General features: G+C 44.9%; 1 protein-coding gene across 1 annotated transcript; it reads right to left on the reverse strand.

Annotated features, from left to right (window-relative positions):
* Positions 1 to 1,978: 1,978 nt before the first annotated feature.
* Positions 1,979 to 24,318, reverse strand: LOC144482153 (uncharacterized). Its single transcript, XM_078201374.1, has 6 exons — positions 24,229 to 24,318; positions 20,144 to 20,266; positions 16,866 to 16,988; positions 11,311 to 11,445; positions 4,230 to 4,352; positions 1,979 to 2,103 (listed from the first exon to the last, which is right to left on the reverse strand). Exons 2-6 carry the CDS (start codon positions 20,262 to 20,264, stop codon positions 2,078 to 2,080), a joined length of 528 nt encoding a protein of 175 aa, XP_078057500.1. The 5' UTR covers positions 20,265 to 20,266; positions 24,229 to 24,318; the 3' UTR covers positions 1,979 to 2,077.
* Positions 24,319 to 24,993: the final 675 nt, after the last annotated feature.

Here is a 24,993-nt window from a genome sequence, read left to right on the forward strand (position 1 = left end):
TTAACAACAACAGGTTAAAGTCCAACAGGTTTATTTGGTAACAAATACCACTAGCTTTCGGAGCGCTGCTACTTTGTCAGATGGAGTGGAAATGTGCTCTCAAACCAGGCACAGAGACACAAAAATCAAGTTACAGAATACTGATTAGAATGCGTATCCCTACAGCCAGCCAGATCTGAAAGATACAGACAATGTGGGTGGAGGGAGCATTAAGCACAGGTTAAAGAGATGAGGTGTATTGTCTCCAGACAGGACAGCCTGCATGTCCAGGAGGCAAGCTGTGGGGGTTACTGATAATGTGACATAAATCCAACATCCCGATTTAGGCCATCCTCATGTGTGCGGAACTTGGCTATCAGTTTCTGCTCAGCGACTCTGCGCTGTCGTGTGTCGTGAAGGCCACCTTGGAGAACGCTCACCTGAAGATCAGAGGCCAAATGCCCGTGACTGCTGAAGTGCTCCCCCACAGGAAGAGAACAGTCTTGCCTGGTGATTGTCGAGCGGTGTTCATTCATCTGTTGTTGTAGCATCCGGGATGTTGGATTTATGTCACATTATCAGTAACCCCCACAGCTTGCCTCCTGGACTTGCAGGCTGTCCTGTCTGGAGACAATACACATCTCTTTAACCTGTGCTTAATGGTCCCTCCACCCACATTGTCTGTATCTTTAAGATCTGGCTGACCGTATGGATTCGCATTCTAATCAGTATTCTGTAACTTGATTTTTGTGTCTCTGTGCCCTGTTTGAGAGCACATTTCCACTCCATCTGACGAAGGAGCAGCGCTCCGAAAGCAAATGGTATTTGCTACCAAATAAACCTGTTGGACTTTAACCTGGTGTTGTTAAAACTCTTACTGTGTTCACCCCAGTCCAACGCCGGCATCTCCACATTAAGAAATGCTGGCCAGCCAGCGACGCCCATGTCCCACGAATGAATTAAAACAAAGTCATCACCGAGGCCCGAACCACTCACATTTACCCTGCTGGTTCCCCTGAAACGAAGGGTTCATTTACCAAAGCCAGTACGCACAACCTGCACATTTGAGACAGTACGGGGCAATATTTACCACGGCCAATCCATCTAGTCTACACATTTGTGGACTGTGGGCGAAAACGGGAGCACCCGAGGAAACACATGCAGGCGGGAGCCTCGGGCAGCTAGAGAACATACAAACTCCACACAGGTAGTCATCTGAGGCTGGAATCGAACCTGGCTCCAAGCCAGTGGAGCAGAAGTGCTAATCATTGTGCCACCAGTAGATTCCAGTCAGTTTAAATTTTGCATTCTGCGAGTTAAGTTAAATCTGTTTGTTTTACATTTCAGGGCAGTACTATAGGGATGTTCATGGAAATCGAAATATTTTATGAGTTATAGGGTTGTGGTTAGGAAGCAGTACACACCTACAGAAGAGGCAGAGCGAGAGAGAGCCTTTTCACAAAAGGGCACAGCAGAAATGTGGCACTGAGGCCAGAAGTCAGTTTGTGAAAAAAGAAAAACAATTCCTGTGTTGAACCAAAAATCTTTCCCAAGTCCCAGCCACTTAATCCGTACAGTGTGATTGTCACTGTCTAGATTTGACAAATAGATTTAGGATTGCTGTTTTGGAAACAGACGGGTCTCAGTCGAGTTCAGGGTTATCGGTAAAATGATGTGTTTGGGTTTGCAGGCTGTGAGGGACGACAGTCTTATTAATTTTCCGCAGGATAAGATTGCTTCTTTGTCATGAATCATTGTCTTGTACTTTGATAAATGATTTTATTTTCTTTGAAGAGAGAAGGGTTTTGAGTTCACATTATTTCTGCAAACGTTTTTCACTCGTAATCCAAAAAAAACATGAAACCGATTTTGGATTTGGAACAGACTTTGTGTGTGTGTGTGTGTGTGTGTGTGTGTGTGTGTGTGTGTGTGTGTGTGTGTGTGTGTGTGTGTGTGTGTCAGCTTCAAAGCTGAATGTTCACAGAGGAGGAAACACAAATGCAGTTTTCAGCACGACTTTCAATGGGAGCTGTTCAGTGCAAGGATGATGCCGGATTCATCTCTGTGGGTGTGATCTTTAGCCAGGAGCTGTAAGACATTATGCATTGAGCTGCACTGGAGCACCTGTGGGACACATGAAGCCATTCAATTAAATTAAAAAATAACACACTCTGTAAGGCTGTTGAAATTATATTCTGAAGGGCATGTGCTTTCTTCTCAAACGATAATACAGCTGTCCAACATTGCAATACCTGAACTGATAGAATATTGCTCAAGTGGATTATCTAAAGCTTCGTGTTACCGAATCATAGTAAGGAGTCTCACAAAACCAGGTTAAAGTCCAACAGTTTTATTTGGTAGCAAAAGCCACTAGCTTTCGGATCGCTCACTGCTCCTTCGTCACTCACCTGACGAAAGAGCAGCGAGCGCTCCAAAAGCGAGTGGCTTTTGCTACCACATAAAACTGTTGGACTTTAACCTGGTTTTGTGAGACTTCTTACTGTGTTTACCCCAGCCCAACGCCGGCATCTCCACATCATGGTTACTGAATCATAACATCCCTCTCTCTGCATCTGCAGTTCTTGAGTGAATCGACGAGATTACGTCATTGGAGGATGTTGCAGAAATGAAGGGGAACGTTTGGTCCATTCATTGCCATCTTCTGCAAGTTCCCCCAAATGATCCATTCATTTACACTTCGAATATGTATTTAGTGCCAGTTGAAGCAGTTATTGTTCAATTCTTCTGCAAAGGAAAGGAAATTAAATCTCCCTCATCTCAGTATTGGTTATTGGGCTAACGACCTTAAATCTCTCGGTGCCTAATAGAAAACGCAATGACACAGGACTCGGCCATGCAACCCCTCGAGAGTGCAATCCCATTCATCTCATCTTCGTATTATTCTGACCATATTTTATCCTAGTTTCTATTACACATTACTGCATGTTCACCATCATGCCCAACTGCCGGGTAATCCACTATTCTGTGTATCATAGGCTTGGGAATATTCAATGACAGCCTCAAAACATGAGGTAGACCGTTACCAAAAATCAGCACCTCCGAAGCGAAACTTTTCCTCCTGGCCTCAACCTCAAATCACCCACCCATTAATAGAAATTGACACCCGATTCCTCACGAGGGAAATGTTCTCTTGGTTTCTAACCTCTCAAGTCTCATCTCGTTTATGTTTGATTTAAATTAGCTAGAATATTGCGCATGGGGTGGCATGGATGACACACCGGTAAGCATAGCTGCCTCAGAGCGGCAGAGACTCGGATTCGACTCCAGTCTTGTGTCACTGTCTGTGTGGAATTTGCCCGTTCAACCCGTGTCTGCGTGGCTTTCTTTCGGGTGCTTTGGTTTCCTTTCACAGTCCAATGGTTAGCAGTTTAGGTGGATTGGCCATGCCAAATTGTCCTTTAGTGTCCGAAAATGTGTCAGTTAGGTGGGTTGGCCATGTTAAATTATTCCTCAGGGTCCAAAGATATATCGGTTAGGTGGATTGACCATGCCAAATTGTTCATTACTGTCCAAAGATGTGTAGGTTAGATGGATTGGCAGTCCTAAAGTGTGCCTTAATGTACAAAGATACATCAGTTTGGTGGGTTGGCCATGCTAGATTATTCTTCAGGGTCCAAAAATATATCTGTTAGGTGGATGAGCCATGCTAAATTGCCGTTTAATGTCCAAAGATGTGTCGATTATGTGGATTGGCAGTCCTAAGGTGTCCCTTAGTGTCCATAAATGTGTCAGGGGAGTTGGCCATGCTAAATTATTCCTCAGGGTCCAAAGATGTGCATACATTGACCGTGCTAAATTGTCACTTAGTGTCCAAGGTGTCGACGTTAGATGGTAAACGCGGGGATCTAGTCGATGAAGGGGGTTGGGGGCTAAGATGTTCTGCTCGGAGAGTCGGTGCAGATGCGATGGGCCAAGTGGCCTCCTTCTGCACTGCGGGAACTCTAATGGAAAGACGAATGCTTTTGAAGCATGTCGTAAATCGCAAATATTCAGGAGCATTCTGCTAAATGTTATTTTAATATTTCCCAGCTTTTCATTCCCGCCCAGCGCTTTGTCGCGATTTCTCTGCACAGAATTTCATTCGGCTGCCCTAACTTCCCACTCTCTTTTTATGCAAGAAAACAAAAACACAAGTGTTTCACGCAATTAGGTAATAGTGAATAACCTCGCAATAACTTATATTAAAATTCTGACCCTTTTTTTGAATAAAAATGTACACTCCTGCTTACCTTCACTGTGTTCGCGGAATATTATTAGATGCTGCAATATGGCTTTGAGGCTCAGTGCGTCAAGTTGATCAAGGGCAGTGCCGATGACTTCACGAGGATTATCTTCCCTGTCAGCCGGTGTTGCTGCAAATGTACAAAACAAGTCTGTGGCTTCGATGCTGGTTTAATGCTTTTTGCAACACAGCATTAACTTACATTCATAATGATACTTTTGTAATAACTTTTGTTACAAATCAGGTTGGATACTTCAACGTGTTCTATGACGTTCTCCTGACCTGTAACGTTTTACGTTGAATTTGGCGAGCATGGGAATGAGAGGTTTCACTCCTGGTGTAATTCAACTGAGGGGCTTTTATCAAAAACAAAATTTAATTCAGAATATTGCTGACATGTCTATAAAGAACAAAGAACAAAGATCAGTATACATGTCAACAATATTCTTAATTAAACTTTGGTAAGACAATTAGCAAGAACTTTTAACAATTGCAAACAAGAAGCACAACAAATACGATAATGTGTAACTCTTCAGGAATATCTCTAGTGTGCTCCAACCAAAGCCACATCCAAGTCACAAAACCTTACAAATAAGCACAATACAGCTTAGGTTAAATGCCCACTTGTTACAGGAATGCAGTCTCCTGGAATGAATGCTGAAAATCTCTTGTTAAGAAACTCAGAAAAGGTTGTAATCGAATCTGTTTCCCAAAACACAGCTTCTTTAAGGCAGGATGGCAATAGCCTCTCCTTCAGCTAACTGATAATAGTTTCAGAACCAAACAAAAAGAAGAACAGGGAGAGAGAGCGAGAGAGACTGTTTCTTAGCTTGCTGCTAAACTGCGTCCAAAACAGCACCCTCAAAACGAAGCCAAAATACCTAACACCTGACTACCACAGCTTCAACCCCCAATTACATCGCTGAAGCTGTAAGCTGCATGATTTTAAGAATTTCCTTCGTAATATAAGACTCACATGGCACTTTGAAGGTGATGTTTTGTGGTTTCAAGTGGTCAATAGTTTATTATCAACAATATTTATGCCTGTACACGCGATGGTCTAAAGAAATACCACACTCTCCAATTTCTTCTACTCCCTGGCTCCAACTGCGGTTCCTCACCCACCCTCGGGGCGAGCGCCTTTGCACCCGATTCGTGGATTTCCCACATTGCCTCTCGATAGTTTCTGGACCGATCACGTAGCCCTCGCTGAACGCCCCATGAAAGAGGCCATGCCACCACAACATTTACCATATTAAATTGTTGCAAATTTGATTCGCAGGCATGACATCAGACTGCACTCGAAGCGGACTGACATGAGGAGAATTTAATGAATAATAGCGTGAGATTATTCAAAGAGCGCACATTTAAGTGATACATTACATGAGTACACACAGACATAGATGTGGCACAGTGGTTAGCACTGCTGGCGCACAGCGCCAGGGACCCAGATTTGATTCCCGGCTTTTGCAGAGTCCACTCTTTCTCCCCGTATCTGCGTGGGTTTCCTCCGGGTGCTCAGGTTTCCTCCTACAGTCTGAAAGGCGTGCTGGACAGTTGCATTGGCCATGCTACATTCTCCCTTATTGTACGCGAACAGGCACTGGAGTGTTGCGACTAAGGGATTTTCACACGAACTTCATTGCAGTATTAATATAAGCCTACTTGTTGCACAAGTAAATAAACTTCAGCTTTGAACTTAAGATGAGGAGATTATAAAGCATAATTCCCGCTGTCTGAAGGAACATCTGACAAAATAGAAGAGATACTAACTGTCGACGTGCAAGAAACCATAATTGAAATAGCAGAAATGTGAGTCAGTTTCAGGGTATCAGATGACTTCCTGATATGGAGGGACGGTCCATGAGGGATTTGAACGGAACCATCATAATTTTGAAACCATCGTGTCACAGACCAGGAACCAATGCTCGTCAGAGTGCATGGAGGTGCTAGGGTCACAGATACCCTTTGTAATGTAGTAGGAATGTGGTGGAGTTCCACAAAAGATTTGTGGAGGGTGGGAGTAGCAATTGCATATAAAAAACTTGTGTTTCCAAAGTACTTTTTATAACGCCATGGATTTGCAAAAAGCCTTTCAGCCAATGAAGTCATTCTTGAAAAGCGTATTGTAGAAACACTGGGAACTCTCGCACATAGGAAGGTGATCTGTTTTCGACAGTTGTATATATAGCCACTCTGGGATCAGAGATAAGAAACTGTCCAAATTGAATACGTCACTCTCATGTGGCTTTGACATATTTTGGAGAACCCTAATCCTCTGGCCCGTTTCAGAATCTTTTCCGCCCAAAGTTGTACTGTTCAGTGGGCTCAACTTCCATCAGAGAAATATTCAAATTTATATATAGGATTTTGAAAGGACTGATAAGTGACCTGATCAGTTTGACTAATCCCACTGTAGTATTGACAGTTAGATGAAGTTAACAGTCATTTCCGATGGGAGAGTACAGAACACGGGTGCATTGCTGAAATATCAGAAGATAAAATGTTTAAATGTGGTAACAAAAATGAATTATCCACATTGAAGTTAGTCAAAGCCGGGAATTTGCTCATCAAAATGATTGCGAAAAATCGGACTTAGTTATGTTTTCAAGTCCAAAAGTGGGTAGGTTAGGTGGATTAGTCATGCTAAATTGCTACTTATTGCCCAAAGATGTATAGGTTCGGTGGATTGACAATCCTAAATTGTCCGTTAGTGTCCAAAGATATGCAGATAACGTGGATTGGCCATGCTTAATTGCCCCTTAGTGACCAAAGATATGCAGGTTAGTTAGATTAGACATGGTCAATTGCCCCTTAGTGTCCAAAGATGTGCAGGATCGGTGGATTCTCCCTCTTAAATTGTGTCCTCGTATCCCACATTGTGCGTGTTAGGCGGAATGGCCATGCTAAATTGGCCCTTAGATCGCCAGGATGTGACGGCTAGGTGGAGTGGACAGACGAAATTGCCCCCTATTGTCCTAAGGTATGTGGTTCAGGTCAATTGACCCTGATGAATTGCCCTTCAGTGTCCACAGATATGTGGGTTACGTGAATTGGTCATGCTAAATTATTGCTTCGTGTCCCAAGATGTGCAGGTTTGGTGGAATCACCATGCTAAACTGTCCATTAGTGTCCAAAAATAAGCAGGTTAGGTGGATTCTCCGTGCTAAATTATCCCTTGGTGTTCAAAAATGTCCAGGTTATGTGAATTGACCATGCTAAATAATTGTCCCTTTTTGTGCAAAGGTGAGCAGTATAGGTGGATTGTCCGTGCGAAATTGTCCCTTAGAGTCCAAAGATTAGCTAGTTAGGAGGAATATCCATGCCAAATGTGCAGGATTTCGGGATAGCACAGAGATCGTGAGGTGCGGGGTGGGAGCTTGGTTTGATTGTTGGCAGAGAGTTTGTGCAGACGCAATGGATCAGAAGGTCTCTTTCCGTACTGTAGACATTCTATGATTTAGTGTTAAGAATGATGGCATTGATGCATGAGGCACTTTTACAATACCTCTGTGGTCCTCAAGAGGCGCCAGGACACACCAATTGAAAAAACTCTTTGATCCCAATTGAGTGAAATCTGAAGGCATGGATTCTGTACAAAGACATGGATAATGCAAAGCTTTCGCTTAATATAGAAAAGCTCGAAGAAGTGGAAATACAAAGAAGTTTAGGCGTTCAGCTTAGTTGAACAAAGAACAAAGAACAAAGAAAATGACAGCACAGGAACAGGCCCTTTGGCCCTCCAAACCTGCAACGACAATGCTGCCCGACCGAACTAAACCCGCTTACCCTTCCGGGGACCATATGCCTCTATTCCCATCCTATTCATATGTTTGTCAAGACGCCCCTTAAAAGTCACTACCGTATCCGCTTCCACTACCTCCCCCTGCAACGAGTTCCAGGCACCAAAATGTGTAAATAATCTGCTTCGGACATCTCGTTTAAACCTTGCCCCTCGCACCTTAAACCAGTGCCCCCCAAGTAATTGACTCGTCCACCCTGGGAGAAAGCTTCTGACTATCCAGTCTTTCCATGCTTCTCATAATCTTGTAAACTTCCATCAGGTCGCCCCTCAACCTCCGTTGTTCCAGTGAGAATAAACCAAGATTCTCCAACCTCTCCACATAGCTAATGCCCTCCATACCGGGCAGCATCCTGGTGAATCTACTCTGTCCCCTCTCCAAAGCCTCCCCATCCTTCTGGTAGTGTGGCGACCAGAATTGAACACTATATTCTAAGTGCAGCCTAACTAAGGTTCTATAAAGCTGCAACATGACATGCCAATTTTTAAACTCAATACCCCGGCCAATGAAGTCAAGCATGCCACATGCCTTCTGACTACCTGCTCCACCTGCATTGCCACTTTCAGTGACCTGTGTACCGATACACCCAGATGCCTTTGCCTATCAATACTCTTAAGGGCTCTGCCATTTACTGTATATTTCCTATCTGTATTAGACCTTCCAAAATGCATTACTTCACATTTGTCCGGATTAAACTCCATCTGCCATCTCTCCGCCCAAGTCTCCAACTGATCTATATCCTGCTTGACCCACTGATGGCATCCTTTAGATTACATGAAACGCAGAGAAAAGGATAGGTTGACATGGGTGTCATTGGCTGGGCCAGCATTTATTTCCCTTCGCATGAATGGGTCATTAGGTCAGTTGAGAGGGCTGGTTTTTGGGGTCAACCACGTTGCTATGGGTCTGAAGTCACATCTGGGCCAGGCCAGGTAAGTACGGCAATTTCCCTGCCTAAAGTGAAACGGACGGGTTTTGACAAAAATCGGCAGTGGCTTCATGGTCATCACTGGACTTTCAACTCCAGATTTTTATTGAATTCTAATTGCACCGTCTGCCATGTTCGGATTCGAACCCGGGTCCCCAGAGCATTACCCTGCGTCCCTGGGTTATAGCCCAGTGACAATGCCGCGATATCACCACATCTGCTGCAAAGAACAGCTCGTGGGGGACGAAAATCAAACCAGAATGTTAATCCTTGTCTTTGACTATTCAAATAAAAATCCTTCATTAAGAGGCACAAGCTCTCTCCCGCAGAAAGCAGTTTCTCTGAGATGAACTATTCGAAGTAATGCTGAGATTGGAAGACATTTATTTGAAGCAGGTATATTTATGCAGGATCAAGACGGCCTTGTGAGTTATTGAATTCACAGATGAACAATTGCTTGGAAGAACTGACTTAACGGGGCTGGAATATCTGCTCCTGATCAGATCTTGGTGTGTCAGATTTACAGATATGACAGTTTCAAGGATAGAAGACATTTGTACATGAGGATGTTGAGATAAACTTCGAAGAGTTGTTAGAACGGAAACGGATAGGTAAGCAAAGCTATATCTCGGTATCGTCACTCTGGCCTCTTGATCATCCGCGCTATTTACTTCTCCAACATTAGGAACAAACTGCGTACGTCCAAAACATCTGAATTCCAATGCCAAGCTGTGCCAAACCTCTAACTTACTCTCTGCTTCTGTAATTGAACCCATTTGAAGAAGCTCTAATTTCCCTGCCCCCATGTCTCCTGATGTGATAAAGTGCTAAATGTAAGTTTGATGTAAATCGCCTTGGCGAGTGTGAATATGCATTGGAAATTTACAAGTGGGTGTGATCGCTGTAGTTCACATCACTTTTTTTTCATCCGCATCAACGGTTACATAAGAAGTAAGAGGAGACGTAGTCAATTCAGCCTCTCAAGCCTGCCCCGCCATTCAATACGATCACGGCTGGCCTGATCTAGATTTCCTGCCCGTTCTCCATCAGCCTTCCAATCCATGACGAATTAAAAATCTATCTATCTTCTCCTTCGTATTCTGGGGTTGTGATTCCACAGATCCACGACCTTTTGAGAGAAGTAATTTCTCCTTATTTCTGCTGTTAATGCTACCCCCATTCCTAAAACTGTGACCTCTTGTTCTAGATTGCCCCAAAAGAGGAAACAGAATTTCTCCATCTACCCTGTCAATCCGGTTTAATATATTATGTACTTGAATTACATCTCCCCTCATTCGAATCTCTCATTGGGAGTTGATTTGATTTACTGTTGCCACATTTTTTTCTTATCCAGTGAAACGTATTGTTTCTTGTCTGATACAGGCAAAACATACTGTATTTAGAGAAAGAAAGGAGAGGGTGCAGAATGTAGTGTTACAGTCATAGTTAGAGTGCAGAGAATGATCAACATAATATAAGGTAGGTCCATTCAAAAGTCTGATGGCAGCAAAGAACAAGCCGTTCTTGAGTCTGTTATATGCCAGATTGTATCAACCTAAACTACTCAATCACATGAGACAAACCATTCATCTCGGGAATCAATCTATGAACGTGCTGTGAACTACCTCCAATGCAACGGCATTCCTCCTGACACAAGGACAACAAATCTCCTGGTGCCATCTCAAACATGTCTTGTATAGTTGCAGCAACAGTTCCCCACTTCCATTGTTTATTCCTTTTTGCGTAAATGCAAAATAACGTTATCCAATCTTCCAGTAAAATGACACAGTGCAAGTTTTAAGCCTGACAACACTCCTATGCCACTTTTCTTGGGCACCAATCCAAGTAGAATATTTAACTCAATATCGGGTTGATTTTACAATAACATGTATGTTTTGAGACCATCAAGGGCAAAGTGTCACCACATTCAGATAAACTCACTCCCTCCACCACTGCAGCCATGTGTACTATCTACAACATGCACCACAAGAACTCACCAAGACTTCTTCAGCCACACGTTCCACATGCACAACCATTATCACCTAGAAGGACAAGGGCAGCGGATACATGGAAACACCACCACCTGGGAATGCCTCTCCGTGCAACGCACATCCTGACTTGAAAATATATCAGCCGTTTCTTCACTGCCGCTGGGTCAAAACCCTCACTAACAGGACTATAGGTCTACATACACCACATGGACAGTAGTTGTTCAAGATGGCAGCTGAATTACCACCTTCCTTAGGCCCAATTTGGGACAATAAATGGCGGTTTCGCCAGCGACACCCAGATACGATTAACAAAATAAATGATATCTGTGAATCTGAGAGTATTTCAGCGCGAGGACACTGACCTACCCTGAACAATGGAGACGTAACTCAATATAATCTGCTCGAAGGCTCTCAGATCCCTGTCATCTGCCTGGTCCAGGAGATGGTCGAAGTTCTGCCGATGTGTCTTTGCATGGTCCTTCTCACTGCTTGGAACGATCCCTGTAAGGCCAACGAGGATTAGTCACATAAATCCAAGAGCAAATATTGACTAAATGTGTTGATGACTAACTATCAAATCTACCCTGCGCCCCCACCTTCCCATCACTTTATTTGTTGCTATCTTTTCTTCACCCTGACTTCCACCATATAAAGGGCATCAGGTTTCTACCACTATTCAGTTCTGAAGAAAAGTCACACAGGCTCCAAACTTTAAACCTGTTTCCTTCTCCACAGATGCTGTCAGAACTGTTGCGTGCTTACAGCAGTTTCTGCTTTAACTCCGTGTTTCCACAATGTCTTCTCTTTTGACCAAATGTCCACAACATGCTCGTTAGAGTTCGGAAAGTACTTGAGTTTGGAGACAGAGAATCTTGTTTCCCATTGAATTGTGGGTGACTCTGAGTGGGCAAGTGGACAGGTTAGAAATGTCAATAGCGGGTCGGTAATGTTCATAAAGCTGGAATAATCTTGATTTGGAGGGAGGCAGGAGTGCTAACCACTGCGGCTTTGATCCGTGATAGAGGTATAGCGTCAGACAATCTGGAAAAGGCCCTTCACCCCATGTAGTATGTGCCGGAAATAGTTGCACTAAAAACGCGCAAAACCAATTTCCCTGCACTTGTCCCATAAACTGAAATTTTATGATATTTTAAGTGCTCATCCAAATATGGATATAAACACGGTAACACAGCAGTTAGCACTGTTGTATCACAGCGCCAGGAACCCAGGTTCAATTACGGTCACGGGTCACTGTCTGTGTGGAATTTGCATGTTCTCCCCGTGTCTGCGGAGGTTTCCTCCGGGTGTTCCAGTTTCCTCCACAGTCCAAAGATGTGCGGGTTAGCTTGATTGGACATGCAAAATTGACCCTAGTTCAGGAGGTTTATCAGGGTAAATGTGGGACGTTACGGGATTAGGGTCTGGGTGGGATTGTGGTCAGTACATGCTCGATGGCCGGAATACGATTCTGTAGGGATTTTATGATTCCATGATCGTTAAAAGGCTGTAAGGACTCCAGCATCCACGACCTTCCCAGCCATTGCATTCCAGATTCCCGCCACATTCTGAGTGTTTTGTTTTCTGTCAAATCCCCTCGAGATCATCTGCCCCGACTATAAAACTACACCCCCCCGCCCCCCGCTCATGGCTGACCCCTCAAAGAAGGGGAACAGGTGCTACCTACTCACCCTGTCCATACCCCTCATAATCTTATACACCTAAATAATGAACCCCTTAGCCTTCTCTGTTTCATGAAAAATAATCCAAGCCTCCTTCGTCTCTCCTTATAGCTCAATAGCTTCAACCTGGGTAACATCCTGGTGAATCTCCTCTGTACCCCCTGTAGTGCTATTGCATCCTGCTCACAGTGAAGTGACTGGAACTGCGCAGAATACTCCAGCTGTGACTTAATCAACATTCTGTACAACTCCAATATTACATCCGTGCTCTTGACATAACTGATAAAAGCAAGGATCCCAAATGCCATCCTTACTATCCTATTCACGTGCGCTTCCAACTTCAGCGCAGGGTTGTGGAAAAATAAAGACAAAGATGGAAATGTTAAAAATATATATCACTCGGCAGTGAACCCCAGTGTGATAATGGATGTGGAATTGCTATGAGTAGAATAATAAAAAAGAAGAACGTTGCCAGAGCTCGAAATTACAGCTATGAGGAGAGATAGGATAACAAAACATAGAACACAGAAAATAGAAGCAAGATTGGGCCATTCGGCCCTTCAAACCTCCTCCGCCATTCATTGTGATCATGGCTGATCATCAAAAGCAATATCCTGATCCCGCTAACCCTCCATATCCCTTGATCCATTTAGCTCCAAGTTCCATGTCTAATTTCTGCTAGAAGTCAGGTACATTCAGTGGAGTGATGTCCACAGATTCACCAATCTCTGGGTGAAGAACTTTCTCCACACCTCAGTCCTAAAATGTTGTCCCCTTATCCTCAAGCTGTCATCACTAGTTCTGGACTCCCCCACAATTGAGAACATTATTTCTGGATCTACCCAGTCTCATACTAATAGAATTTTATACGTTCCCTGAGAGCCCCCTCATTCCCCTAAGCTCCAGTGAATACAATCCGAACTGACGTCATCGCTCCTCGTATGACAGACCTGTCATCCCAGGACTCAACATCCACTGCACTCTCTCTATAACAAAGACATCCTCCTCAGAGAAGGACATCAAAACTGCAAGCAGTTCTCCAGCTATGGCCTCACCTCAGGTACTCCAGCTAAGGTGGCAGTTAAAAAACCCTATTCATAAACTCAAATGCTCTTGCTTTGGAGGCCAAAATGCCATTTGCTCATTTACTGCCTGCTCTGCCTCGCACTTACTTTCAGCGACGGATGCACGAGGACACCAAGGTTTCACTGAGAATCCACCTCTCTCAACGTACACCTATTCAAAAAATAAACTACCAACCTTTTATTGCGGTTGAAGTGGATAACCTCATATGTAACCACATTGTACTGCATCTGCTATGCATATGCAGACACACTCAGACTGTACGAATCACGCTTCAGCATCTCTGCATCCTCCTCACAGCGACCCCGCCCACCCCACTTTGTATTATCTCTAAATTTGGAGATAATACATATAGTTCCCGCTTCCAAATCATTGATATATAATGTGTCTTGTTGGGCTCTTAGCACAGACACTGCTGAATCCCATTAGTCACTAAAGGCGAATCGGAACAAGACTCATTTATGCCAATTCTTTGCTTCTGATCTGCTAACCAGCTTTCTATACATCTCAAGCCATTACCCACAACTCTATGAACTTTAACTTTACACAGTAGTCAGCTGTGTGAGATATTGTCAAAAGCCTTCTGAAAGTCTAAATAATCCACATCCACCGTTTCTCCTCAGTCAACTCAAAGAATTCTAACAGATTTGCCAAGCATAATGTCATAAGTAGTCAATAACAAGGGGGAAATTCATTGATTTGTGGAAGAGTTGTAGGGGATTGGGGGCAACACGTTTTCAGCCAGAGGGTGGTGGGGTTTTCTGGAAATCATTGGCTAATTTGAGGCACAAACATTTAAACCAAGACTGTTGGCATAGTGGACAGTGAAAAAGGTGTGTGTGCGAGGGGATGCGGGGACTGTGGGTGCGAGGTGGGGCGGGAGTTTGGGATTGCAACGGGATCTTGATCAATTCGGTCAGTGGGCCGCTAAATGGCAGATGGAGTTCAATTTAGATAAATATGAGGTGATGCATTTTGGTTGATCGAACCAGGAGATGACTTACTCAATTAATGGCAGGGCGTTAGGGAGAGATCGAGGGATACATGTTCATAGCTCCTTGACAGTGAAGTCACAGGTCGAGAGAGTGGTGAAGAAGGCATTTGGCGTATTTGATTACATTGATCAGAACATTTAATACAGGAGTTGGGGCGTCTTGTTGAAGTTGTACAAGGTTGTTAAGGCCACACTTGGAATACTGTGCACAGTTCTGGTCACCCTATTACAGAGCCGATATTATTAAACTTTACTGAGTGCAGAAAATATTTACCAGGATGCTACTGGGACATATTTGTCTGAGTGATAAGGCGAGGCTGGATAGACTGGGATCTTTTTCCCTGCTGGAGTGTAGGAAACTTAGGGGTGAACTTATAGAGGTCTATAAAATAATGAGGGGCATGGATCAGTTCGGTAGTCAACATCTTTTCCCAAAGGTATTGGAGTCTAAAACTAGAGCGCATAGATTTAGGTGAGAGGGGAGAGATACAAAAGTGTCCAGAGGGACAATTGTTTCACACAAAGGGTGGTGAGTGCCTGGAACGAACGTCCAGAGTTAGTAGTAGAGGAAGGTACAGTTTTGTCTTTTAAAAAGTATTTAGACAGTCACGTGTGTAAGATGGGCAGAGAGGGATATCGGCAAAACAGGGGGAATTGGGACGAATTAAGTGGTTAAAAAAAGAGCGGCATGGACAAGTTGGACAAGTTGGGCCGAACGGCCTGTTTCCATGCTGTAGACCTCTATGTCTCGATAAATTGACATTTATATTAATGATTTGGATGAGAATGTAGGAGGCATGGTCAGTAAGTTTGCAGATGACACTAAGATTGGTGGCATAGCGGACAGTGAAGAAAGTTATCTCCAATTGCAACGGGATCTTCATCAATTGGGCTAAGGACTGGCAGATGGTGTTTAATTTAGATAAATGTGAGGTGATGCATTTTGGTGGATTGAACCAGGGCAGGACTTACTCAGTTAATGGTAGGGCGCTGGGGAGAGTTACAGAACAAGAGATCTAGGAGTTCATGTACATAGCTCCTTGAAAGTGGAGTCACAGGTGGACAGAGTGGTGAAGAAGGCATTTGCCATGCTTGGTTTCATCGGTCAGAACATTGAATACAGGAGTTAGAATGTCTTGTTAAAGTTGTACAAGATATCGGCGAAGCTACACTCGGAATACTGTGTGTAATTCTGGTCACCCTATAATATAAAGGATATTATTAAACTAGCAACAGTGCAGAAAAGATTTACTAGGATGCTACGGAACTTGATGGATTGAGTTACAAGGAGAGGCTGGATAGACTGGGACTTTGTTCTCTGGGGCGTAGGAGGCTGAGGGGTGATCTTATAGAGGTCTATAAAATAATGAGGGGCACAGATCAGCTAGATAGTCAATATCTCTTCCCAAAGTTAGTCGAGCCTAAAACTAGAGGGCATAGGTTTAAGGTGACGGGGGAGACATAGAAAAGTGTCCAGCGGGGCAATTGTTTCACACGGAGGTAGTAGTAGAGGCGGTAAAATTTTGTCTTTTAAAAAGCATTTGGATAGTTACATGGGTACGATGGGTATCGAGGGATATGTGCCAAATGCGGGCAATTGGAATTAGCTTAAGGATTTTAAAAAAAGGGCGACATTGACAGCTTGGGCCAAAGGGCCTGTTTCCATGCTGTAAACCTCTATGACTCTATGACTCTATAAATAATCCAAAAGGTTCCTGTATCAACATCTGAAGTGCTGGAAGGTGCGAGGCTATGGGGCAGGTAAAATATTTTTTAGTCACAAGTAGGATTACATGAGCACACCAATGAAGTTACTGTGAAAATCCCCTGCCACCACACTCGGTACCTGATTGAGTACACTGAGGGATAATTTAGCATGGCCAATACACCAAACCACCTCATCTTTCAGACTGTGGAAGGAAACCGGAGCACACAGAGGGAACCATACAGACATGGGGAGAACATGCAGACTCCATGCAGACAGTGTCCCAATCCAGGAATCGATCCCGGGTGCATGGCGCTGTGAGAGTGCAGTGCTAACCATTTTTCCCCACCCCACCCTCTTAATTCTGGCCAGCACAGGCACAATGGGCTGACTAGCATCTTTCTGCACCGTAACTCTCCTATAGTTATAACCGTTGTCCACTACTGTTTATGTTACTTACCTTGAAAGTCCTTTCTGAAGATGAGGAACTGATTGAAAAGGAAGGCCAGCAGTTTATCATCGCAGCGGCGAAGCAGATCATTGATCCTCTGCCGTGAACTCTTCGGAATTCCAGAAGCCTTAACTGGACAGACAGTAAAACTATTTGGTGCATTACTTCACAAAAGCCCCGCGCCAAAAATGACTAAATGTAAACAAGATAGAATGGAAGGGAGGAAGGAAGCGTGGAACGGAGGGAGGGAAGGAAAGAAGGAGGGAAGGGAAGGAGGCAGGGAGGGAGGGAAGGAAGGAAGGAAGTCCAAGTACACCGAAGTCTCTCATCCCTGTTACCATTCGTGTTTATTTGTTTTATTCTTTTGTGGAATATGGGCTGAATGCATTTATTGCCCATCCATAGTTGCCCCTGAGAAGGTGAATAGCTTGCTAAACCGTTACTGAGGGCAGTTGAGAGTTAACCGCATTGCTGTGGCTCTGGAGTCACATGTAGTCCAGACAAGGTAAGGACTGCAGATTTCCTTCCCTGAAGGACATTAGTGAACGATTTGGGTTTCTCCGACAATTGTCAATGGTTTCATGGGCATCAGTAGATTCCTAATTCCACACATTTTTTATTCACTTCAACTTTCACCAGCTGCCAAGTGTCGAATCCGTGTCCCCAGAACATTAGTTAAATTTATCGATTAATTGTGTAGCAATAATACTAATAGGCCATCGCCTCTTCTGTGAATCTCTTTTGTCTCTCTCAAATATGTTCACATACTTCCCAGAGTGTGGCATGTCTAAATATATACAATTCTCCAGCTGAGGCCGCATTACCATCCTAATAATGTTCAATGTAAACTTCTTGCTCTTGTACAGAATACCCCTATTTTCAAAAATGTGGAACACCACATGTTGCACGAACTGCTCACTTCACTTGCCTTGCCCACTTCAATGGTCTATGCGCATATTCGCTCAGATTCCTTTGCTCGTGCAATTAATTAAGGAATCTGCCCCTTACTTGCATTGAATAATGTGATCTGATGTTGATTCTGGTGATTCGCTCAGCATGTCCCAATCATTTACCAAAAAAAAAACCTGTAGGGCTTCAAATTACCCCTGATTAATTATATCTATTGCATCGCTACACAATCATCAAGCTTCCAGAAATCTTCCTGTATAATTGCGCACTATTCCTCAGAGTTAGCTAAGGCTGTCAGGTTGCAAAGGTTAAAGAAGAGTGCAAGTGAAGAAAATGTGGAAGCAAATAGTTACACTTTCACTGTGCAGAAGGAGGGCATGTGGCCCATCGAGTCTGCACCGACTCTCTGAAAGTGCAAATACCCAGTCCTACCTCCATAACCCCATGCATTCAGCCCTCTATTCCCCAAACCTATGCACATCGGGACACCAAGAGATAATTTAACATGGACAGTCTACCTAATCAGCATATCTTTTGACTGTGGAAGGAAACAGGAGCAACAATGAACAGTGAAGCACAGGAATATGCCCTGTCGCCCACCAAGTCTGTGCCGACACAGTTGCCTCTCTAATCTAATATTTTCTTGCCTCTACCTGGTCTATATCCCTCTTTTCCCTGAATATTCATGTATCTAAATAGATGTCCCTTGAAAGTTGCTATAAAATCTGCTTCCATTACCTCCTACGGCAGCGTGTTCCAGGCATTCACCACCAGCTGTTGAAAAGCTTGCCCCATACATCTCCTTTAAACTTCCCCCCTCGCACTTCCAAATTATGCTCCCGAAAAATTCACCTTTGACCCTGGGAAAAAGACTCTGACGATCCACTCTATCCATGCCTGTCATAAACTTCTAAACCTTTGTCAGGTCCCCCTCTTCCCCCGAAGCTGCAGTGAAAACAATTAAAGTTTATTCAAACTTTTTCATAGTCCTTACGCTCCAAATCAGGCAGCATCCTGGTAAATCTCGTCTGCACCCTTTCCAATGCATCAACATTCTTCTGGTAGTGGGGCGGCCAGAATTGTACACAATACTACAAATGCAGCCCAACCAAAGTCTTGTACACCTGCAACATGGTTTTCCAATTCCGAGACTCAACGCCTGACCGATGATGGCCAGCATACCAATACACCTTCTTGACCACCTTGTCCACCTGAGTTGCCACCTCCATGGAACTGTGGATCTGCATGCCTTGATGCCTCTGTATGCAAGAAAGGTTTCTAGCACATGGTGGAAACTCACGCAGACATGGGGAGGACATGAAAACACCACACAAACAGTCTCTTATGAAAGGTGTGATAGAACGGCGTTAGGATGGAAGTAACCAAGATAATGGACAGAAGACGAGAACACGGGTGCTGAAAGCGCATGAGGGAGAAATGAGGCAGGGAAAGCAGGAGTGAAGCATTGAATCATATAATCATAAAGTCTCTACAGTATACAAGAAGGCCATTCTGCCCGTAGAGTCTGCACCAACGCTCCGTCAGAAGGTCATACCCAGGCCCATCCCCTTGCCGATCCCATTAACCCCAAATATTTGCACTGCTAATCAGCCGAGACATCTTGGGACACTAAAGAATAATTTGGCATGGCCAATCCACCTGGCCTACACATCTTGGAACTGTTGGAACAAATCAACCCATAAAGGTATGGAGGGAATGTGCAAAAACATTTAACCAAGGCCGGAATCAAACCCAGGTCCTTGGCGCTGTGTCGCAACTCTGCTGACCACTATGCCACCATGCCGGTCACAATTTTGTAAGATAGGAAGTTACGAGAAAAGCTAGGAAGAGAAGAAATCAGGAAAAAAAGACAGAGTGAGGGGTGAGGGGAAACAGCAAGCAAACATTAAAATACTCCAAAGTAGGACAATCGATCTAAAACGAAAACAATCTTCATTCCTTATTGATAAACGGTCTATGGTCAGCACAGTGGTAAGTACTGCTCCCTCACCACACCAGCGGCCGGTGTATGATTGCAGCTTTGAGTGCCTGTCTATGAGAAGTTTGCACTTTCTCCCCATGTGTGCGTGGGTTTCCTCCGATGCTCAGGTTTCCTCCCATAGTCTGTAAATGTGAACATGAGGTGGGTTAGCCATGGTGAATTGCCTCTTGATGTCCCAAGCTGTGTAGGTGAGGGGGATTAACGATGTGTGGGTTTTCTGGGTTAGGGCGGGTGATAGGGCTTCGGTAGGAGACCCTGTCAGAGAGTCGGTGCTGACTCGATGGGCCAAATAGCTCTTCTGCACTATACGCATTCCATAGCCAAGCAACGACTCAATTCAACAGAGCTCTGAGCTTACAGCCAGAGTCAGACATACAGAGAACCAACTCTTTGAAGATTAGCATGTGTCTCAGGACAAGCAGAAGATGTGGACGGTCAAATGTGCCCAAAATATCGTGAATCTTCCCTCGAGTATTTTCCTCACTCTGCGGCTCCATTGCTGCGGGAAAAAAAGTATATAAATTGAGGGATTTGCCTCCCTGATTGGCCAAGCCAAAGATCAAAGGTCATCTAAACAGTAAGTGCCAAGTAAAGGAAGTAACCAGAGCCAGAATGTTCTCTATCTGTCAGAATACTGACACTTTATCCTGGCCCACTTTCCCTTCAACAGGACGTTTATAAACAAATCATCGAATTGTTACGAGGCAAAACGAGGCCATTAAGCCCATCCCATATGTGCTTTCTTTTAGCTTCTTTCTGGACCTCAGCTCTCACTCAAAGCTTTCGCAGGCAGTTAAAGGGACCTTAGAAAATAGCTATTCACCTTTGAAAAGTAGAGGCAGACAAAATGTTTTCATTTTCAAACTGTTGCTGACTTGGGGAACGATAGAATCCGTACAGCGCAGGAGGGGGCCATTCGGCTCATCTCCTCTGCATCGAATCTCTGAAAGTGCACCCCCCCAGGCCTTCCCCTCCGTTCTATGCCTGTAACCACGCTCCATTGCCGTAATTAATTCACCGAACCTACACACATTTGGAAACTCAATGGCAATTTAAAATGGCGAAGCCATCTAACCTGCAATTCTTTGGACAGAAAGGGACAATTTACCTTGGCCAATCCATCTAACCTGCATATCTTTGGACACTAGGGGGCAACTTAGCATGACCAATCCATCAAACCTTCACAACTTTGGATACTAAAGGGCCACTTGCCATGCTCAAACCATCTAAATTACACAGCTTTCAATACTATGGGTTAATTTCTCATGGTCAATGTGCCTAACCTGCACACATTTTGATACTGAGGGATAATTTAGCATGGCCAATCCGCCTATCCTGTACAACCTTGGACACCAAAGGCCAATTTATCATGGCCATTCTACCTATCTTGCATATCTTTGGACACAAAGGGGCAAGATAACATGGCAAACCGATCTAACCTGCACATCTTTTGACACTACGGGAACATTTACCATAATCAGTCCACCTAACCTGCACATCTTTCGACACTAAGGGACAATTTACCATCGCCAGTCCACCTAACATGCACATCTTTGGACACTAAGAGGCAACTAACGATAACCAATCCACCTACCCTGCACATCTTCGGACACTAAGGGACAATGAAGCAATGGGAAATCCACCTACCCTCCACATATTTGGAGCACTATTGGCCCAGGACTGAGGGAGAAAACTACCGGCACTTGGCCTAATGTTTTTATGCCTTGACTTATTCATTGCTAACAATGAACACGTGAGGAAGTGGGTTAGAGGGTGCGAGATAGGGTATGGAAACATGGACGGTGTGTATGTGGGGTTGTCGTCGCGCAGGGTGGCTCACATGAGTCCCTCAGCGGGATCAATAGAATGAATGCAGGAGTGGATATTTGAATGTCAATAAGATCTGTCCCGGTTCCCTGATTGGATGCTGATGTATCTCATAAAGTCAATGTTTATTCATGAATACAAAGTCCAGTGTGTGAATGTTTTATGATAATAAGGGGAAAGATAAGGCGATATTTATATGTTACTTTGTATACTCTGTAAATGATTAATACACTTGCTCATTATTGTGTAACAATGTAAATGAAGTGTCAGCAGCATTCCAACCTCGCAGGTAAAATGTCAGAGGTTAAATCAATAACCTTCTTGGTCTTCAGTAATCAGAGAAACTGATCTATCAGAGGGTCAGTTCGGAGCGAGTTTGTGAAGCAGAGCTAAGTGAGCGCTTGTCTGTCAGAAGGTCAATGCTCGCGGAATTGCTGAGCAGTACTGAGGGAGGGCTGATGTTTCAGAGGGTCAGTGCTGAGGGAGAGAGTGACGAGTACTGAAGGAGAGTGTGACTACTACTGAGGGAGAGAGTGACTATTAATGAGGAAGAGTGTGACCAGTGCTGAGGGAGAGCGTGACCAGGCCTGAGGGAGCGCTGATGTGACGGGAGGTCCATGCTAAGGGAGCTGGAGTGTCAGACCTGAGATGGAACTGAATTGTCAGAGGGTCAGTGCTGAGGGAGAGAGTGACCAGTCCTGAAGCAGCACTGATGTGTCAAAGGGTCAGTGCTGAGAGAGCTGGAGAGTCAGTCCTGAGGTAGCACTGATGTGCCAGAGGGTCAGTGCTGAGGAAGAGAGTGGCAAGTCCTGAGGGAGCGCTGAAGTGTCAGGGTCAGTGCTCAGGGAGAGAGTGACCAGTCCTGAGGGAGTGCCGATGTGTCAAAGGGTCAGTGCTAAGGGAGAGAGTGGCCAGTACTGACTGAACACTGAATTGTAGCAGGTCAGCGCTGGGGACATTCGACTTTACATACTGAAGGAACTGATCTCTGAGAAGGTCACTGCGGAGAGAACTAAAGTGTAAGTACTGAGAGTATTCAGTATCATGGAGGGTGGGGGGTGGAGACGGGTTCGCAGTATTGAAGGATCAGTTCTGAGGTAATGCTGTATTGACAGAGGTTCAGTACCGAGGGAGCGCCGCATTGTCAGAGTGTCAGTACTGAGGGCGTGTTGCACTGTCGGAGGGCCAGGACAGAGGAGCGCCACAATATCTAAGGGCCAGTGGTGAGGCAGCTCTGCACTATCAGAGGGTCAGCGATGAGGGAAAGCAACACTGTTGGAAGGTCAGTCCGAAGTAAGTTCCACATTTTCAGAGAGTCAGGAGGGAGGCAGCATCGCACGGCCAGGTGATTAGTACTGAGGGTGGGCTACACTGTCAGAGGTCAGTACTGAGGGAATGCTGCACTGTCAGAGGTCAGTACTGAGGTAGTGCTGCACTGTCAGTGTGTCAGTACTGAGGGAGTACTGCATTGTCAGGGAGTCAGTACTGAGGCAGTGCTGCACTGTCAGAGGGTCAGTACTGAGAGAGTGCTGCACTGTTAGAAGGTCAGTACTGAGGTAGTGCTGCACTGTCGGAGGGTCAGTACTGAGGGAGTGCTGCATTGTCAAAAGGTCAGTACTGAGGGAGTGCTGCACTGTCGGAAGGTCAGTACTGAGGGAGTGCTGCACTGTCGGAGGGTCAATACTGAGGGAGTGCTGCACTGTCGGAGAATCAGTACTGAGGGAGTGCTGCACAGTCAGAAGGTCAGTACTGAGGGAGTGCTGCACTGTTGGATGGTCAGTGCTGAGGGAGTGCTGCATTGTCAGAGGATCAGTACTGAGGGACTGCTGCACAGTCAGACGATCAGGACTAAGGGAGTGCTACACTGTTGGAGGGTCCGTACTGAGGGAGTGCTGCACTGTTGGAGGGTCAGTTCTGAGGGAGTGCTGCACTTTCGGAAGGTCAGTACTGAGGGAGTGCTGCATTGTCAGAAGGTCAGTACTGAGGGAGTGCAGCACTGTCGGAGGGTCAGTATTGAGGGAGTGCCGCACTGTCGGAGGGTCAATACTGAGGGAGCGCGGCAATGTCGGAGGATCAGTACTGAGGGAGTGCTGCACAGTCAGAAGGTCAGTACTGAGGGAGTGCTGCACTGTTGGAGGGTCAGTACTGAGGGAGTGCTGCACTTTCGGAAGGTCAGTACTGAGGAAATATTGCACGACTCTATGTATTCGACGGAGAAAATAAAATATACCTTGTCTCTTTATTTCCATGCACTGGAACATCTTGAATTGAATGGAAAATTGGAGGAGAAGTTTGGAATAAAACACTACCTTCAATTTCCTTTCGAAATCAAAGTGGACAAATCTGATGTGGACGAATGTTAGCGTCTCTGTATTGCTTTGGTGCAGAATGATGCAAACACGATCAAACAACACCTCCAGCAAGTGAGCAGCACCAGTTCAATAACTAGGCACATCAATACTTCAAGGAGTGTAAACAGTGATGTGCTTTAACCAACGGCCTTTCCACTGATATTCACACCCCCAGAATGATTCATTTTGAAAACAGTCGGCACCGATGCCAACTAAACATCAATCACACACTATTTGGAATATTTGACACGTTAATCTCACCAGTAAAATGTGTGTAACTTACATTGATTCGCTGCTTGCTGCTGATGAACCCAAAATTCTGCACAGTAATGTCGTAAACATCGATTCACCAAGAACTGAAAACACTAACTGATCAAAGTTCGGAGCTTATCAAGCGAAACGCTGCCAACATCAACAAAGAGAGTCCCACCCCGTTTTAGATTAATGGGTTTGTAATAAACAGCTGGGGAGGCTTTGCTGCAGCCGAACTGAGCTCTTTAGGATTCAACCTGGAGTGAAGTGCATTCGGAGCATTGTGTTTACATGTTGGCACATCATCTCACCGAGGGGTATTTATGTTAATTCGTTCGTGGGACATAAGAGCCGCTGGCTGGCCAGCATTTATTGCCCATCCCTATTTGCCCTTGACAAAGGCGGTTGTGAGCTGTCTTCATGAAGCGCTGCAGTCCATGTGCTTGGGTTGACGCACAATGCCGTTAGGGAGGGATTTCCAGGATTTTGACCCAGGAACGGCGGTGCGTTTCCAAGTCAGGATGTGAGTGGCTTGGAGGGTCACTTGCAGCTGGTGGTGTTCCCATGTATCTGCTGCCATTGTCCTTCTAGGTGGAGGTGGTCCTGCGTTTGAAAGGAGCTGTCTCATGATCTTTGGTGAGCTGCTGCAGTCCATCTTGTGGATGGTACACACTGCTGCTATTGAGCGTCGGTGGTGGAGGGAGTGGATTTCTGTATCTGGGGTGCCAATCAAGTGGGCTGCTTTGCTCTGGATGTTGTCAAGCTTCTTGAGTGTTGTTGGAGCTGCACCCATCCA

Source organism: Mustelus asterias (genome assembly GCF_964213995.1).
Source record: "Mustelus asterias chromosome 26 unlocalized genomic scaffold, sMusAst1.hap1.1 SUPER_26_unloc_39, whole genome shotgun sequence".
In the NCBI taxonomy this organism is placed as follows: Eukaryota; Metazoa; Chordata; class Chondrichthyes; order Carcharhiniformes; family Triakidae; genus Mustelus; species Mustelus asterias.